The sequence below is a fragment of the Falco peregrinus genome, chromosome 9 (genome assembly GCF_023634155.1).
Source record: "Falco peregrinus isolate bFalPer1 chromosome 9, bFalPer1.pri, whole genome shotgun sequence".
NCBI classification, from domain to species: Eukaryota; Metazoa; Chordata; class Aves; order Falconiformes; family Falconidae; genus Falco; species Falco peregrinus.
This window is the reverse complement of record NC_073729.1, coordinates 16,868,499-16,888,171: the sequence shown is the minus strand read 5'-3', so window position 1 is coordinate 16,888,171 and position 19,673 is coordinate 16,868,499. Positions and strand designations below refer to the sequence as shown.

At 41.8% G+C, this 19,673-nt stretch overlaps 1 protein-coding gene across 1 annotated transcript in view; it reads left to right on the top strand.

Moving 5' to 3' along the window:
* SLC6A5 (solute carrier family 6 member 5) overlaps window positions 1-19,673 on the top strand; it is a 32,587-nt gene that overhangs the window by 8,824 nt on the left and 4,090 nt on the right. The window contains exons 9-15 of the mRNA XM_013301500.3: window positions 907-1,041; window positions 2,884-2,987; window positions 5,402-5,526; window positions 10,345-10,457; window positions 10,781-10,912; window positions 11,992-12,091; window positions 17,650-17,750. Coding sequence (XP_013156954.1) covers window positions 907-1,041; window positions 2,884-2,987; window positions 5,402-5,526; window positions 10,345-10,457; window positions 10,781-10,912; window positions 11,992-12,091; window positions 17,650-17,750 — 810 coding nt within the window. The remainder of the gene's footprint in view (window positions 1-906; window positions 1,042-2,883; window positions 2,988-5,401; window positions 5,527-10,344; window positions 10,458-10,780; window positions 10,913-11,991; window positions 12,092-17,649; window positions 17,751-19,673) is intronic.

The window sequence follows — 19,673 nt, the reverse complement described above, 5'->3', positions numbered from 1 at the left end:
AGTGGCCAAGAAAAATATTGACTCCTTGGTGTCAGGGATAGAAAACCTGGATTTATGAGTCCAGTATGTTCACTGCACATTCATCGGGGCAGCTTCTTGGATCAGCAAAGAGAAAGTTGGGAAAGTGGTTTCAAAAATCACTTCAGCTCGGAGGGTTCTGCTCCTTGTAAGATTCAGAGGTTCATGTGGAAAGGATTTGAAATGCTTTTGGGTAGAGTACAGCTTAGCTGGCTGTAATCTAGCCATTGTTTTTGACCCCAGAGGGAGCTCTGCTCTGTACTAGGTAATTATTAAATCATTAAAGACACAACCTCCGTTGTGTGTTTAGGCATTATGATGATTAGGTCTATCTGGATCATTTCACTGACTTTTTTTTTTTCATTGGGACCATAAATATTGTTATGGTGATATGAAAGTATTAAGAGGTACAAACAAGAATAAAAAAGATCTTTTGGCTTGGTTAAATACTGATAAATATATAGGAAAAATAAAGAAGTTAAAGTGTTCTTGAATGGCATTGCTCATTTCATTTCCATTGAACTGTGTTAGTTTACTCTGGGCAAGGATGAAAAGTGACTATTTTCACTTAGCTGTAAATTCCTGTTGTTCCTCTCCAATCTTTCTGCTCGGCTTTTTCTTTCCTCCTCTGTCTAAGGTCCCAGCTCCCACCTGTGTTGCTATTCATATTATTCCTGCTCCCAGCAGCAAGAAGAGCTGTAAAATTTCAGGTGTCCTGGGAAATTACCCTGTTGTCTTCCTAGTTTATTCCCTGGGTATTGTCTCTGAGCCTGAGTAACTGCATTCTTCAGGCAATAGTGTACCACTTGAGTCTGCAACCAGCCCGCGCCCCCCCCCTTATGGATCCAAATAAGCCCTTCCAATAATTTTTTCTTTTTGTCTCTCCAGGTGGTGTACTTTACAGCTACGTTCCCCTATGTAGTTCTCATAATCCTTCTTGTAAGAGGAGTAACTCTACCTGGAGCTGGAGCTGGAATTTGGTACTTCATCACACCAAAGTGGGAGAAGCTTATTGATGCTATGGTGGGCTTATTATTGCACTTATACTTCTGCCAGGGTGAATAAATCATTCAGATTTTAGCATCTGTTGCAAGCAAGTGTGTGCAGATGCAGCATTGCCATTTGTGGAAACCTTCTTCATCTTACGTGGAGTGTTGTTTTAATGGATGTTTTTCATTTGTGTGCACATATCTATAATAATAACATTAAAAATGTTATGTTATTTACTTCATATTTAATATTTCACCTGAATCTCTGGAAAATAGGGAATTAAATAGGAAGTATAGAATTTCATACGCTGGTGTCTCTTGGATGCTACCTTGACTTGAACAAGCACACAAAGCTTTTAATAGGTAACACAACGAACTTAGCTGCATTTCTTGAGAAATGCTCTGAATAGGTGTATGTAACAGGTTGAGCAAATGCTGGCATGTGAGTGCCTGTGTGGTAGCCTTAGGTGTTATAAGGCAGGGGTCTGGAGAGTGAGCGGAAGCCTGAGCTGAAAGTTACAATTCAGACTCTTTCCTCGAGAAATTTAAGAGGAATTTTTAGCAGCACCTCAGGAAATATACTGTGGTGTTGTTTTCTTTTTTTCTTTGCCCCTTTAAGAATTTTTTTCCTCTATCAATAGTGATGTTGTATCACATTGATAGATGGACAATTAAGGCTAAAACCACTTTGTGGATGAACTGTTCAGATCTTAATTTTCTTAAGCTCTCTGTATATAATGGATATTTTGATTTTTTAGCAATGAGAGTATTAAATCTTTTGCAAACAATATAGAAATTAATTTTGCACTAAATGTGAACATTTTTGGATCCCACATTGTGCAATTAAGGAGGTGACAACTGCTGCATTTGGCAAAATGGGGCTGTTCGTATACACTAAGTATCTGTATAATGCTGGGTAAGCATTTGCTAATATTTAGGCCAGTGTCTGTTTTCAGTTTCCTTTGCAGTGTAACATGAATTAATATCACACTCAATTAGATGAAGGATTCACTGCTTGCTGGCCTGTAACTTTAAAGTAGCATTTAAGTAGTATCTTCACACTGGTTAGTGTGTGCATCTCTGTGCATGTACCTGTATCTCCATTTCTGCACGGTGGACTTGGGTGGAAAATCAGACTTTGTAGGAAACCTTCTAGACAGAAATACCAACGTTTCAAACATTTTGCAAGTGATAGGTAAGACCAACTTATCTGAAATGCCTGGCAATTTAGAAATGCTTAGTCTAAATGCACTGAAAGCTTCGAAGAACTTCGTTATAGAACAAATGATGCTGTTTGGTTGTTTTGCTTGTTTGAAGACAGACTTGGCTGAGCTTGTCTTGTCTTCTGATGGGAGGAAACTGAGCCCTTGTGTCTAAACAGGCCTAACAGGCTCTGCTGTTGGATGGGCACCTAATGATAGAAATTTAATTTTAGTGTAATCTCATTGTTGTGCCTCATAAGTAGCATCAAGCAATGCTGCACTTCTATCAAGAAAATAAAGTATTATTTAGGGCCACTGGCAGATAAACTGACAGTGCCTGATGCAGATTTTTCCTCTTGATTTGTTTTTTCTTTACTGAAGGTGTTTGAACTGATATATATCAAGCAACAGAATTTGAATATTTGTGCCTTCCATATACGACCAAGTTTATATTGTCATTTTTTTATGGGCTCGGCAAGAACGGTGATCCTTATCAAATGGGCACTATGTATTTCGGGGCAGGGTTTTGCTTTTAAATGTTCTTTTGACATCCAGCGTTCTAAAGTTCATTTAAACTACCTATGTGTTAACCCCCCATCATTTAATAGTGTTGTTGATCTTTCTAACACTCTGCTGAAGTCGATGCTCTCTCCTCTCCTGTCTATCTTACTTAGGTTTGGAAGGATGCTGCCACTCAGATTTTCTTCTCCTTATCTGCAGCATGGGGAGGTCTCATTACTCTCTCTTCTTACAATAAATTCCATAATAACTGCTACAGGTATGTGGGAGTGAAATCCATCAGTCCTATTAAACAGGTCTTGTCTAAAACCAGTCATCCTCTGACTTGCAGGCATCTGGTTTCAAAGACCTTCCTTTTCCTTTGGTTCTCCTTTTCCTTCTTTTCCTGTGGTTTTTGTGTTGGTTGGTTGGTTTGTGTGTTGTATCTCCTCCCTTGCTCCTAATCTACTAGTCTCAAGATGAGCCATAGGCTTATTATAGTTCCTGTTCCCCCCCGGCTCCTTGTTTTCAGAGTCAGCAGTTTTAGGTGGAGGGGCAACCTGGGAAGCTGTCGGCAGCTGGGAGCACTGGTATGGAACTGTGCTGGTCAGGAGCCTCTGCTGAAGGGCTACCCAGGTGTAGGCTGGGCTGAATTTTGCTGTGGCGAGATGTGGGAGTTGAACGTGCAATTTCAATACACGTGGTTCTTGTTTCTCCTAAGTGTTGTTATTTTTTCCAATTACTCTTAGCGTGGTTTTACATGTGCAAAGTTATTTCAAGTTGTGAAATTTAAAATCACTAAAAGCTATTTTTACAAGGAAAAATAGTCATTGTTCTGGTAGCATAGTATGGTCTTCAAAAAGCAAGTCAGATAAATGTCTGCAGGTGGAAAAAACAAAATCAAGTGGCATTAGTAGAATACTTCACTGCTATTTTAATGTTTTTAAAGCCAATCTCGTTTGTACAGAAGCAAACCTTTACTGATTCCTGCAAGGACAAGGTGCTCATCCAGGGCAGCCACCAGCCGGCACAGGCACTGTCCCAGGGCTGTGCTGAAAACCATTCCTGAGTCAAGACTTTAAAGCAAACGCTCCTTGGGATTTGAACTCCCATATCCTATAACTTCTAAGTACTGTATACAAAACACTTAGCTTTAAGAAGAAAAGTGGATCAGGATTTTAAAAAGGAATTACAAAAACATTTTGAACTAGTGTTCAGCAGTAATTTAATATCCTTATCTTAAAATATGGATGAATAAAGAACAGTCTTGCACACTTAGTTGCTCCAACAGTCCTTTGGGTCCAATTTTAAAAAACGCTTGTCCTTGGCTTTGATTTTTTTCTTGATGAATGAATACATTCAGAATATCAGGGCAAAAAATGGCAGAAGCATCACGCTATCTTGCTGCATTAACGTAGCAATGTTTTGTTGAGTTTGGAAAATTTGAAGAGATACACGGTAATGAAGTATAAAAATCTTACAGGGCCAGTACCAAGTATATGCTTTACCTGTGTTAGAGAGGGACATGGGAGACCGAAGCAGAAATAATTAGAAAAGCTTAGTTACTTCTAATCTTTTTAATTTTACAGCACGTCTTGAATACTGAAATGAAGCATGACTATTTTATCTTTCAATTTTTATATTAATTACATTCTAATACTGCAGATAGTTTTCAGTGACATATTCATTTTAAACATAATTAAATAATTTTAATTTCAGTAAATTTACATAAATTCACTTAATAATGCATACCTAAAATATTTTACCTAAAATATTTAACACATGATGACTCCAAGCAGAACATCGTAATTTTTTTTTCTGGAGACCTGAAGAATTAATCTAATTTTTCCTGTTAAGAGATGCTCTGTTGGAGATTCCAGGAATTTGCCAGCTCAGTGAGGTTTTTGACAGTTTTTCAGGTTGTACTTCGTTCTGTTCCTGACAAAGAGCAGTAAGAATAAGAAGTTCTAGCCAACTTTAAAAAAAATAAATTAAAATGATTGACTCCTTTGTTCCTAAGTTGTAGTAGTTTGAGGGGAAGTCTTCTGGGCATGCATATTGTGAAGAAAAAATTAAAATCCCATGAAGAACATAATAATTATGGATGGAGGTCATGAAAACTGGTTCCCTGTCAAGTCATGTGTACTTACCCAGTACCGTATGACATACAGGTGTGGATTTCTTGAGATCCCTTTAACAGCAGTGATGGAAAATAGTAGCAGGGAATCTTCTACAGATGGGCAGGCATTGAAGTGAGTGCTGCAAGGTACAGAAGGCTTCACCCTCAAATTGTATGTATTAATACAAGAAAGATACCGGACACAAATCCTCTTGCCTGGACATGGGGGTTATGTAGTGACCAGGTACCCCCATCAGGCAGAGAGCAAAACACGGCGTCACAAATCCCGTCCTCACTGCTGCTGCCTTTGTCCTCGGGGAGCCGGAGAGCAGAAGTGCTCATCTTCCTGCCTGGGGCTTCCTATGTGGCATGTGGGTGATGGAAACTTGCACAGCAGATTCCTGGTGGTGGGGTGAAGACTTCTGTCCTCTCTGATCAGTTTCAGATGTAACAGCGCACCTTTGCCAGCGTTCCCACAGGATGTGTGTGCTTGTGGGAGAGACTCCTGAAATGTGTACAGAACCCCTTGCGGGTGTTGCAACAAGGTGATGTGGCTTCTTGTTTTTTCTTTTCAGGGACACATTGATAGTCACATGTACCAACAGTGCCACAAGCATATTTGCAGGCTTTGTCATCTTCTCCGTTATTGGCTTCATGGCAAACGAGCTCAAAGTGAATATTGAAGCTGTGGCAGACCAAGGTAGGGTACGCGGCCACTGCATCACTTAGGCAGCTGGTGGTACCTTCAGCTCTGCTATTAATAGTGGCATTGACACTGGAGGTGGGAATAATGGCTTCAAACTGGAGTGGATTAGTAAACCACTTGTAAGCATTTCTGTAGGGTAGAAGGAACACTGGGAAGTACACGAGGAAGCCAAGGTATTACTTGAAGCCCCTTTATCTCTTGCTCGATAGGAGAAGGAAGCAAGCTGAGACTCATTTCAGTTTTCGTGTAAATGACTGATGGGCATAGGGTGAGATGTCTCCTTCACGTAGTCTAAGGGATTACTGCCCTGCTCATCTTTCTCTGCTGCTGTTCATCAAATCTTTTTCAAGGTAGAAGTTGTCCCTGGTGGTGGGAACCTTGGATGAGAGGGTGGTGGGCTTCATGATGTGGAGGGTGGGAGAAATAGGGTGTGAGGGGTGGATCGAGCTTCTGAACTGCAGAGAGCAAGGAGCTGCCTCCATGGGGAAGTAAAAACTTTCTGATTAGAGGATCTTGGTGAGTGAAGTGAGATGGTTGCAAATGGAGATCTGAAAGGTCTTAATCGGTGGACCTGAATAGGAGTGAGAAGAGTGTGACTGATGCAGGAATTGGTGCTGGTGTGTATGATTTTGGTATGAAGTGACAGGACAGAGGAAGGGAGGAGCTTTTGGGTTAAGATTCATAGACATTTAAAGCAGGGGTGCTCAAACTATGGCCTGCGGGCTGGATACAGCGCCCCAGGGTCCTCAATCCGCCCCCTCCGGTATTTACAGCCCCCCCCCGCCCCCCCCCCCCCCCCCCCGCCGGGGGTTGGGGGGGGAAACCAAGCAGCTGCAGATGACTGCCTGCCACTTCATCCACATGCCAGCCCCCTGTTTAAAAAGTTTTAGGACCCCCGGTTTAAAGGGTTGTAAAAAGTCTGATGGGATTTTAAAGGGATAATTGTTACCTTAGCCTAGTCCTATAACCACCTGTGCAATGTGCAGCACTTAGCCCCAAAGTCAGCTCCCAGATATTTAAGATCATTTCAAACTTAAAAAGACAAATATGTAATAACTTGTATAAGTATTTATGATTCCCCCACCATAGCTGTATCTGTGAACACATGAGGGCATTAAGTGTATTGTGTCAGCTTTCAGCACAGATACGGTCATTTCCAAGCATGCAGTGATTGACAGCTGCTCCATGAGCCGTGGGGATGGTTCCCAGTGTTATCCCCCTCAACCTGTGACTGCACAGTGTGAGAGGATGCTCTGAATGGGAGAAGGACTGAAGGGCTCAGAAGTGAATATTGCATACTTATGGCTTCTATACGTGATGTGTCTCACTGCCTCATTAACGTGAAGGCACTAAACGTTTTTCTGATGGGTTTGTTGCGTGAATGAATTCTGTGCCACAAGGTGCTACGTGTAGCCTGAGGTACCTGGCTGGCTGAGCATGGTGATTTTGAAGTTGTAGCAGTGACAATAGGGGATAGAAACCAAGACAACTTTCCCAACTTTCCACAGTTTCTGTATGGTAATATTCATAGGTCATGCTGGACAAATGAGGTATTAAGATTAATTTGCATCTTACAAAGTTAGAGGAGCTAAATGGAAAACAGACAATGTGACCTGAGGACACAGAAATCCTGTAGTTGAGGGAACAAGAGCTGGTGAAGCATTCCTTTTTTTTTTTTTCTCGTGAAAAACACCATTTCTCAAAAATGGAAGGTTTTTGATTGTTTATTACAAACCAGCTACTACAGGTGAAGAGAGGAGAACAACAGAGGAGGGAACAAGATGCTGCTGCTGGTTAAGAAAAAATGAGAGGCTCTTAGTTTCCTTTTGCTTATTGCTTCTCTGTAAACTGAAACGTGGCTAATCCCACAGGATTTGCAGCTCTCCTGATCTCAGAGGTGCTAGCGAAGCTGCTGGGTCCTGTGCGGTTTCTACAGCCCCTTGGGCTGGTACCCGGCAGCCCAGCAGCTGAGGGGGGTCTCAGGAGCAGCAGCTCGGTCGCGGGGAGGGAGTTGTTCTGGGGCTTGCACCAGCTGCCCCGTGGTGGGCTGAGCTGCTCTCCGGGCTGTGGGTTCCACTGCATGGTCCAAGAGGAGGATTTCACAGGACAATCAGCTGGCAAACTGTCTCTTGATAGCAAGCAGTAGGGAATACTGTCCTTGCAAGCTAGTGTAGTATCAACTCACTCTTCAGTGCCTTTTCCTTTTGGTCTGCCAGTCAGCTACACGGGAACACAAAAGCTTCCTTGCTGTCCCCATTTTCTGGATGGATTAGACCAATACTTCTGAAAAACTCCGTGTGGGGCCAGGTGTTTTAGGAGCAGTGTTTCCATTAATCTTATTATTTTAGACCTTACCTCCACCCTGAAACAAGGAAAGAAAACCAACCCCAAAATGTAACCCACGCTGTGCTCACTGGCATTATTTGCTAGGGCTTACAGCTGTGCTTTGGTGAAGCTGCGGTGGAAGCTTCAGGGAGGTGGGCAGAGGTGGGGTGGAAAGACATAGCTCTTAGGGATGGTGGTGGAACCAACTGGTTCTGCTGGTTAATCTCCCTGGAGATGGCACATCTCATGGGGGACCACAAACCCTTTTCTGTTGGGTGCTGGTTGGTGGCCTTGGCGTGAGCGGCCAGGCGCAGTGCAGCCCTCTGCTCCCAGCTGCTCCAGGGATGTGACAAGAGCTCTCGAGAGGCAATCCTACCGTAGGACTGTCAGGGCTTTTGTAAGAGCCTGTTTAGGCCATTTAAAAATAATTCGCGAGGGTGAGGCTTCACTGCTCTCCAGGACAGGGGGAACCAAAGTTTAGTCCCGTAACAGAAGACAACCGTACAGTAGGAAGGGAGTGGAGGTGAGGGCTAATTGCAGGCTGAGCCAGCACATTGAACTAACAGAATTGAAAAGCAGACTGAAGAAGTGGTGAAAAAAGCCACCCCTTGTCTCTGCCTTCCCTGCCTACTTTTTTTGTGTTCTAAATTTGTATTTCTTCTTGCAGTGAAGGACAAAATAGCCAAAATGATGATGAAACATAATGTCCCTTCAAATTTTCAAAACCTTAAATGAAATTATTAATGGAAATGGGAAGGGATTTTTTTCTGGTTTTCTTTTCTTTTTTTTTTTTTTTCTTCCCAGAATATTAATCGGGAGTACATGAGCTTTTCCTGAAAAGAAGATACTAAATGAAAAAAATACTATGTATCTGATGAACAAAGAAAACATCACGGAGGGAAAGACAGGACAATCTATTTTCATTCTACTCTCAGTTTGATTAAGGACATAATGCAGCTGAAAAATTTTAGTAATTTAAAAAGAAAGTTCAAAGTCATTTGACTTCTTTTTGTTTCGAGACACGTAAAACCTTTTCCTGGCTTTAATAGATTTTTAGAAAGAGTTCATACCTACCGAAGTCTCCAAAGACGGAGAAGGTGGGAGCCAGCCTCCCTGTGACTGTTTACCTGTGGCTGGGTGCTGCCAGGCAGGTGATATCTCCCGGAGTTATGAGGGGCTGGGATGGGGATACGTGCAGTTCCATATTCTATAAGTAAACTTTTCCTTCAAGTGTGATCAATGGGAACTCATTATTCCGAGACTTAATTAAACTTCTATATGCAGGAAGCTAGTGTACACAGAGCCCTTATCTCTAATACTTGAGAAGAAATCTTTAATCAAGAGATGAAAGAATCTATTCATGAATACATCGTACCTCTACACGCACCTTCCTCTTCCAAAAAGCCATTTTTCTGCAGCTGACTTTAAAGACAGTGACGCTTACTGAGTCACATACAGGATTATTTCACGTGCTGCCGAAACTGTGTTTTTCTTAGTACGTGAAAAAGCAACAGTTGTTTCTCGAACAGAAACAGTGTGGGGAGCTGTTGGAAACGGGATGCACTGATCTAGATTGGAAATGGCCAGGGCAGAGTGAGTTTGGAGCCCCTTCTCGTGACATGGGTCATGGCATCGGTACAACTTGGGTCTCCTTTGTATCTCACCTGGCAGAAAACATCCTCCAGAGCCTTTGAAGTGGGATAAATAGAGAATAAGTGCCATCTACTGTAATGCTGCCATCACATGTCTGCAGCCTTGTCTCCCAGGCAAATCTAAGCATGCTTGTAAACATATTTTTCCTTTACAGTCAAGAAAAAATATAGCCCAAGTTACCAAACCAACAAAGAAAACTTCCTCATTAAGATTTTAAAGGACACCATGTCCTTATTTTTTTTGCTGTGCATGATTTGAAAATGTCTTGTGGGTTTTTTTAAATACATGCTAGTTATTACCTTGGGCCTGGTATCAGCCATGTGCATCTGTTAATTTCTCTCCTTCTCATTTGACTGTGTGCTGATGAGTTGAAGAGTGCTTTCTTTTGTATTTATCCCTGTAGTACTGAGGTGGGGGTGATTGCTATGTTGTTCTAAGTCTGGGTTGGTAATTGGCAGGGACAGTGGCAGGAATTTGATCACTGAGCAGGAAAGAAACATCGCTGTGGTACGTGATTTCTGTTAATTTTCTATGTTTGAATCCATGTATTAGTACACCGGTGAAATATGTATTCTGCAGCTTGGAAAGTAGAATTGCGTGAGTGTTTTGAAACTTACAGTCAAAATGGAAATTATTCACATGAGGCTGAATTCTGTAATGGTGAAATCTTCCTGTAAATAGGAGCGATGGAATCTGATCTTTTTTAATTTTATGAGGTGAAGTAATACTGTACTAGACTTTGAAACATGACTCTTCACATCTCCCTCTTTTCCATTCAGTCCACAATGTTAACGTGATGTAAGATATCACAGCCTTTATTTTTCTCATTTCTAGGTCCTGGAATTGCTTTTGTGGTTTACCCAGAAGCCTTAACTAGGCTTCCCCTCTCGCCATTCTGGGCTATAATATTCTTTTTGATGCTCCTGACGCTTGGATTGGACACTATGGTAAAATGTTTTTGTTTCCCATTCCTGTCCTCTTGCTTTACCTATTGATTTGTTTGGAGGACCATTAGAGTAATTGCTATTTTCCATGTGGTCAGCGAATCGCTTTCCAAAAAGAGGACTGAGGTGAGACCATCAATGGTGAAATTGTTTGGGTGAAGCTTTGGCATTGACACCTGAGCATTGAACACCTAGGATTCAAAATATTCTCTCATATTCCATTATATGCACTTGGACTAATTTGTGTCCTTTTGAAATTAATCTTTTTATTTTGCGTATTTGTGTACTTCGTGCACTGAAATAAATCTTTTTATTTTGCCCTCCAGTTTGCCACTATTGAGACTATAGTGACCTCCGTTTCGGATGAGTTCCCCAAATACTTACGTACACACAAGGGACTGTTCACTCTTGGGTGCTGCATCTCCTTTTTCATCATGGGATTTCCTATGATCACTCAGGTAATGATACTGGTTTTGAGCATCACTCTCTGTCCCCAATCCCCCTCTGCTGGCCGTTCTTCTCCTATGCAAGTTGCAAAAGATTAAGCTGAATTCTGCCGCATGTGCAAAGACACCGGGTGAGTCTGAAGCCTTATTAATATTTTTTTTTTCTAATGGATGCTCTGACTGAGATAGACTTAAAAGACTTTGCTGTTCAAATCTTACTGCGAATCAGACTTTTAAAATTTTCCTTAGCCAACACTCTCCAAAATAGTAGTGTAACTTGGGTATTCATTTAAGGGGCGGGGGAAGTTTGTATGTCGTATAAATACACACACAAAATTTGCATATAAATATGCAATATAAATATGCAGTTTTGGGTGCCTTCCCTCCCAGGTTTGAGATATACTGACAGTCTTGGCAAACTGTGGAGTTAATAATGAAATTCTTATCTACCATTGACAGTCTTCAATGCCATTTGTTCACTAATTCTTCCAGCAATTTCAGGAGGAAGCGTACAAAATGTCTCTTACTACTTTATTCATCCTTTTCCCCCCTTTTGCTTTCTTTTCCCTCCCCTCACCACCTAGCAGCCTGACTCTGCTGTTCTAAAGCCGAGGGTGGATTCAGTCCTTCCTTCACTTGACTTACGCTGCTTACCTCCTGCCCTGAAGACAGGGCATTTTCTCTTTCCCAAAGAGGTGAACTGGACTCACCATTACAGTATTCCTGGTTTCAATGGTCTTTTTGCTTTTGATGTAGTATTAAGTGGTTAGAGACACTGCCGCTGGAAGGTATGGTGGCCGCTCAGTCCTTCACCTGAAAGCTCTGCCACAGCATCTCCCTGAGTCGTGTGAGTTACCAGTCAGGTGTACCCTCCGCCTTTTCCTTGTTGTATTTGATGTTCATTCAGCCAGAAGGAAGAAACTGTAGCGCAGCATGAGCCTGTGTTTGGTCGATGTTGGTGCTTACTTGGGTTTGTCCCGGGTCCTGCCCTTGTACATTTTGCCTGCCTTAGCATCAGTTAGGGTTGTGAAGAGAGACAGCAGTGATATGCCACAAGTAATGGTTCCCTTATCCTTTTTTTTTTTCTTTAGGGTGGAATGTATATGTTACAGCTTGTGGACACTTATGCAGCTTCTTATTCTCTTGTCATCATTGCCATCTTTGAGCTTGTTGGAGTTTCCTATATATACGGTAAGAAAAAATACAGCCTATGTCAAAGTAACATTTTAGCACATGGTAAAGTAGCTGGTAACGTGAAGTTCTTAAGGAAAGGACTAATGTCTTTTTAAAATAAAAAGCCTCAGAATTCCATTATTTTGAACAGAATGGGACTTCATTACTATAGGATTCCTTCAAATACATGTATTCGAAAGACTTCCAGATAGTCTAAGGTCCTTTTCTCACCAATAGCTAAAAGGCACTGCTTAGAGATGAGCATAAGAATAGACCAAGCATTTAGTGAAACTTGTCTTAGACCAATAATTTTAGGGTCACGGGCTTCCTGAGCCAGAAGTGGCATCTTTGCATTTAACAGCTTTTGAAGGATTTATTTTTCATGTGCACATCGGTCCTTCCCTCTAGCTCGTGTGTCTGTAACACAGAATCAAGGCTATACAGCTGTTCACAGTGATTAATTCTGTACAGTGGCAACACCACTTATATTGATCCATGTTGTATTACATTAAACTATGAGGAAGATCCTCAGCTAGTATAAAGCAGCGCAATTGCCTTGATGCTACTATAGCTATATCCATTGACACCGGCTGGTGATTTGCTCCCAAACTTGTTCAGTGCTTTCAGGAGACTGATTCTTGGAAAAGTGAATCTCAGCCGGTTGCGGTAGGAAATGTGAAGACGTTCCTACATAACAAATGATTAATTTATGTCTGGAGCTTGGTGATGCCATTTAAGATGGGCCTTCAAAAGCAGAGGAAGATCTGAATCTCAGTGCTAAAGATTACAAAGATAAGGCTGTTTTTGTGGACAGGAATTAATCGTATATTCTGTATCAGCTAGACACAACCAATGTGTAGTCCTGTGCACTAAATACTTAGATCTACCTACATTGTGGGGTCTGCTCTGTAATATAAATGCATTTAAAAAATTGCACGTAATTCAAAACATGCAGAATTTGTCGCTCTTGCTTGAGAAATTAATTTTATAGGCAGGACAGGGTATCAGCCCTTCCTTGTTCTCTCTAATTCCATGGGGATACAGGAATGTATTTCATCTCCACTGACCTCCAGCCTAGCGAGCAGGTCTGAGCGGCTGTAAGCCAAGCCCGGTATATTCCGGTGAGGAAATGTTACAGAAAAAGTCGAAACACTAAGAAAAAAGTTGATTTAGACCAATCGTGTTTTGGTTGATCAAAACGCTCATTGGTTTTTATGCCCCTGAAATGTAAATATTTGCATTAGAGTTGTTTTAGAAGTGTAATCTCTGTGAGTGCAATGATGCTGGTGACTGCTGTCAGTTTTACATGCAGCCGTCTTCCCAAAGGACCCAAGTGTAACGCTTGGAGATTCCTCCTGGAGAGGTGGATTTTGGGGATTATTTAGCACAACTCTTGGTTTGAAAATCAATGCTGGCAAGTTGTGCCATCACTCTGCGCTTCGGTTTCTGTGAAGCCATGCAAAGTTTGCTCATTCCCTCCCCTAGCTTCCCACCAGGTTTAGCATTTACCTGTTCCTGTGTCATCAGAGTCATTAGCATCTGGTTACTGTACTGACCGATTTCCTAGCTTTCCTAAAATCAATACGATTCCATAAGAGATTGTCAGTGGGAATGCCTAAGAAGAGTATAAGGGTTTATTGTTTTTTTTTTTTTTTTTCCCTTTCCTCCTCCTCCCCTGCTTGCTGACAGCATGCCCAAACAACCTAAAGCACTAGATGTTGTCACTCTTCCTGGCCAGCAGCACCTGCAGCGTCACCTGGTCTGTGCTGAGATCAGCCCCTTTAAAGCCATTGCCAGCAGTGTGCCAGATAAAAGTTCCTTGCTTAGAATCTTTTTAAATAACCCCAAAACTATTTAAATCTGTCGAATTTCTTTGTTCTGTATGTTTTCAAATAAGGACCAGGATACACAGGAGCAAGTACTGGCTCTGTTCCTCCTCTGAACACTGTGTGGCAGGAGCACTACAGACCTGCCTTTGCGGAACATTTTATTAGCCTTGAAAGCAAAATTGCTCTGCCTAGTGCCTGCTTTGCCCAACAAATTCAGTAACTCTTAAAACACTAACTTATATAAAAACCATAAAATAATAGAAATAATTACAGCGGTGCAAAGGAAGGACTTGAATAGAGGAGAACTCTTTTTAGTTAGATATTACTTTAATGTAATCACACTTGGAAAAAAACTAAAAAATTACAAATCATTCTTTCCATGCTTTCTGTTAGTAAAGCCTTTGATGCAAACTATTTCAAAGATTATTTCCTGGAATTAACCTCTTGCTAGACTAAAGAGCTTCCAGTCTTCTACACGAAAAAGGAAAGACTGACGTTACGATCATGATCTGCTTGACTACTGTATCATAGCGTTTCTACTGCCTTAAAGCTACTTTTGTAAGGACTGTTCATAGGATTACAGCTTGTGTATCTGTAATTTGCATGTTGTATATACAAGTGAAGGTACTGCTCTTGTTACATTACTTCAAGCAGTGCCTAAAATGGGCACAATACATTTTCGAGCTCTGACAACTGCTGTTTTACACTCCATTGCCACCCTTCTCCATACACTTGTACTCTTCATAGCAAGCAGGTTGGCACAATAGTGGCAGGTGCTTTTATGATTAAATAAATCTGTCTTCAGTTCTTGTTCCATGTTCTGCTTGCTGAGCTTGTTGAGATTTTTAAATTAGGAAGAGGCACACTTGTTTATTTCCTTGTAATCACTTCTTTTTCAGCAGAGTCAGTGCAACGTAATCCAGTCAAATGCTGTTTTTTATTTCACATGCTGGTATAGATGTTTATTCCCCTGTTGTTTAGATTATGATGCATGACTGATAAAGAATAGCTTAGAGCTGCGGGTATTAATTTAATCATCAGCATGATTCCCACTGCTGCATTTCGTAACGTGAAGCTAAGTACAAGATCCTTGTGCTTGAGCCAAACACCACTGGAAACTGAAAATATGTGACCTTAACTGTTTTTGTGCTCCTGCTGGATCTGTTTTCTGAAACAGTCTGTCGTTGAGAAGGTTTGTCGACAGAGTGAGTGGTAACTGCTGCAGTGTATTTGTAGAAAGCGTTAGTCATTTTGAACATTTTACCTGTAGCAGAATATTGAAGTGTTTGTCTGCCTAGGCTTGCATTCTCCTCTTTAATGGATTTTATATCTGCAGCGCTTAGAATACATCATCCCACTTTAGAGAGTGGAAATTGAGATATGGAATATCATGTATTGTTTATTTCCCAAAGTTATTCAACGGGCCTGACTGGTCTGAGAGGGAGACCAGATATACTAAGATTTTATCGGCCTTCTGTTAACTAAAGCATCCTTTGCATTTTTCTGTGGAACCTGACAAACCTATTTTCAGTCTTTCACTGGGAAAGAGATGAGCACTGTATAATCCCTCGGTCTGTTCACATGCAGTTGACTCCCGAACGGCTAATATTTCCAAGTGCCTTAAACTATGAATATCTACTGACAATTCCAAGAAGTAACTAGGGTTTTTAATTGGTGTTTCAGACAAATCTGAGCAGATTTGCATGAAGCTTGCAGGAATTGTAGAGGCAGAAGCCCCTGGGAACTACTCAGTTAGGTATACCTCCTTTGCAGCACCAGGTGTGGCTGAAGTAATGACACTTGAACGAGCTTTAAACTTTGTGGAAAGACCCTTCAGCCCATACCTGGTGCTGCTGGAATTAATTTAAAACTAGTCTTGTTCCCAGCACAGTGTGCTGCAGGGATGATGGTTGTGGGAGCACCTCCCGAGTAGCTCACTGCAGATGGTGCACTGAACTGTAACGAGCAGGTAAATCAAACACGGGAACAAATCATTTGGTTGCAGCTGAGATCTTTCAGGCCCATAACATGGTGACCCTGGGGGGTTATTGGTGGTTCAGGCATATAAAGCTCTATTACAAAATGGAGAAGCACATGATGAGACAGATGGGTGCTGAAGTATGGTGATTGCATGGGTTGTAAAAATTACATGTATTTTACAGAGAAGAGGATTTCCAAAGAAGAGCATTTGCTGTAGTCAGTGGAAAAGAGAAAAAGGAGGGGAGAAATTACAGTTCCAGAAAAAAATGTGACATCTGGGTCACCTTGTGTTAGTTCTCTAAACTTACATCCACTGCAGGTTTTACTTTTTCCCTTCCCCTAAATACAGTTCTTCAAGTACCATCTTCTGGATTTTTCTTCTTCATTTCTTATCACAACACAGTTGTTTAGCCTTTCCTCTGATACACTATCTGCCTGAACCGGCTGAGTCTGCGCTCCCGCTCTGAGCCGGGCTGTAGGGCTGCCCTCGCACCAGCCAGCCCCACTGCTTCCTCAAGGTGCATCACAAGGCAGTGAATAACGAACCCTTGCTATTTTCAACTTTCTTAATTCTTGGAACAGTCAGGTGGATAGATTGATTTCTCCTCGATATCAACAGAAAGGCTTCAAAATTAGGTGGATCAACCCTGGGGCTTATCTCTTCTTACATGCAGTAGCTGTAGTGGCTGGCTATAAGGGCAATAAGAACATAAAGCAGTTTATTGCTTTTGTTCCAAGTATTTCTTCCCTTACTCAATGATTTCTCTCCAGTATTTAATATCCCTGTCCCCACATCATAAAAGTTAGACTAAATGCTGTAGAATAATGCTTTGTAAAATTTAAATGACAGAGACGATCACCTGCTTTATTAGATAAAATTGGACCATATTTGAAATGTTTGTGTGACAGATGAGCTCAGCTTCGGACCCCAGACCTCTCTCATTATCATTAGAGAACAAATTTCAATTTTGGTTTTATTACTTTGGGATAAATTACTAATAGCTGTAGTGAGTAGGGGCCATTTACCTAAAGAGCTCTGCAGAGCCAGGCTGAAAAGCAGACGCCTTTTATCAGGTGGGCGATAGCAGCCTTTTCCTGCTGAGGCTGGGGAGATAGCTGCAGAGATGGCTGAGATACCATTTTCCAATCCGCATGCTTTGTGAGCTCAAATAACTATTGATTGCATCTATACAATAATCTGAAGAATTAACATGTCAGTCGATCTGTTTGTTCAGACACCACTGAGTATAATTTAAAATAAGTACAGGTGCTTTCTGATCGTTCTAAGTATTGCTGACATATGGGCTGGAAAATAACAGGGCATTAGCACTTTCGGTGCTAAGTGAAACCGTTGTACCCGCTCACGTGGCAGCCAGAGAGAAGCTCGGATACTGTCTGTGCTGAAACAGGTGTACAGATATTAATGAGGTTCACCTTCACAGGGAAATACAACAAGTATACATATAATTGCAGCTAACCAGCACGTCTTATTAATGCTTTAACCCAAAACATGTGGAATGCTTAATCTCTATGTAAAAGATCAATTTTCCTTTAATCCTTAGGAAGTAAATATTTTATTAGACTGGTTCCCACCACCATAATTTATTTATTTTTTTTTACCATGTGGTTAGATCCTTCGTTGAAGTTTTCAACCGGCAAGTCAGAGTTTGGTTTCGTTATGAGACAAAAGGGAGGTCGCAAGAGCTATGTTGCAAATTGCAGCTGGTTTCTTTCTCACCTAATCGTGCTTACATTTGCTATTTACAGGATTGCAAAGATTCTGTGAAGATATAGAAATGATGATTGGATTCCAGCCAAGTAAATTCTGGAGAGTCTGTTGGGCATTTGTGACCCCAACTATTTTAACAGTAAGCAAAAAAAATTATTATTTTTTATATTTTCCTCAAAGAGTGTTGTGGTTGTTTCTTCATCATTCATGATGTTTCTGAACAGTAGTAATTATTTTTGTAGTAATGATTTTGGATGCAGATGCCTAGATGCACACATACACATGTTCTCTTGCGTGTGTGTGTAATGGTGTTTTTGGTAGAGTGTGAGGCTCCACGTGCTGCTGCAGTACCCTCTCCCTGTGCAAAATGCTGGGGTGGCATAGCAGGGCAGGGCAGCATTTGTGAGCATTGTATGTGTGCGTGTGTGCGTAATATATATGTATGCATATATACACATAGAGAGGGAATGCCGTGATCTTCCTGTCTGTTGTCAGGCTGAGCTAGGGAAAACCCATTTTATTGAGTCATAAACTAATCAGAGAAGCATGCTTTGGAAAGGTGTAAGTGGATATTTGGCAGATTTTTAGCTGCAAAGATGGAGATATTTTTGCAAAGGTCAAAATAGCTATGTTCTTAACACATATAAATGTCTTCTGTTTTTTTTTTTTTTTTTAAAGAGGAAAACAAGAGGAAAAAAAGACGGGGGAGAGGAAATAGAGGGGAGGAAAGAGGTGAGGGGGAGGGAAGGGGGGGAGGGGAGAATGAAAGGAGCTTCTGTTTGCAAAACTTTTAGGCTCTGGGGCAGTGGGTGCACGGGCGCTCCCACCCGCTGGCGGCCCCTCGGCTCCGCTCCGCCCGGCCCCGCGCAGCGCGGCGGTTCCCACCGGCCCCGGCAGGGGGAGCTGTGCGACAGCGGCTGGCGGCGCGCGGCCCGCGGCGGGGGCGGGGGGCAGGTGCTGCCCTGCGGGGAAAGGCTTGTGGTTTAAAAGGAGATGGTGTTTTGTTTCTTTCGGTGTTTGTGCTTGTTTTTCTTTTCTTTTTTTTTTTAATTTAAAAAAATTAAATTTTTCCCCCCAAAATTTTCTTTTTTTTTTCTTTATTTCCACCCTAAACCCTTCAATGACTCTTCACTTCAACCGTAGGTCTCCACTGAATGACACGATCTCCATCCCACCCTGCCTATGCGTGTTTTTTCAAGTCCAAGAATCAAAGTATAATGACTATATCCACATTTCCTGTCTACCTCGCTACCATAATGCTTCCTTTACCTTTTAACCCTAGCACAGACATGACTTTTAATCGCATATCGCATTTTGGCACAAGATGAAAATCATTCTTTCAGCCCTGTCACAAGCCTCCAGCCGGTGGGTGCCAGCCCCCCGAGCCCCCCGCCACCGGTGCGGTGTGGCTGAGAGCAGGGCTCCAGCCTGAAACCCCTCCGCTGTTGGCATTTGTGCAGGGTTTGATTAAAAACTCACGGTGTCACAGCAGTGCTATGTAGTTCCTACAAGTATTTGGAGGTGTTGAGGTGCAAGGTAAGAGAAGGGAGCAGAGTTCCTGCAGGCGCACCCTGTGAGATGAGGCTGCAGTGGCTCTAGGGTGAGGAATGCTGTGCAGCGATGACTCCATCCCTTTCCAGGCACTTCTTGGCTTATGCTGGGGAGTTCCCCTTGTGCTGTTCCTCAGTGCAGTGGAAATCTTGGTAAATCTTATTTCTGGAGGGGGGGAAAAAAAAAAAAAAAGGTCTCTGGATAAGGTTAGTAACTTCTTTTCGGTATTGTTAATTCAGGAGTGAGCTAACTTTTTTCTGGAAACTTGAAAAAGGTTTAGTTTTTGCAGGCAGGAACGCATGTGTGGGGGGGCTAGTGAATTTTAGTGAGCTCAACAAAATCCTGAGTTGCAATGAAAAGAAACTTTCTGCCAAAAGAACAATATCTCCAACAGACATAATGAAGATATTCTGCTTTCCCACACTGATTTTTCTTTACCAATTGTCTTCACTGAAGTATAGGATTGCTGTGCATGCAAACCAGGTATATCTATCTTACCTATCCAGTGACA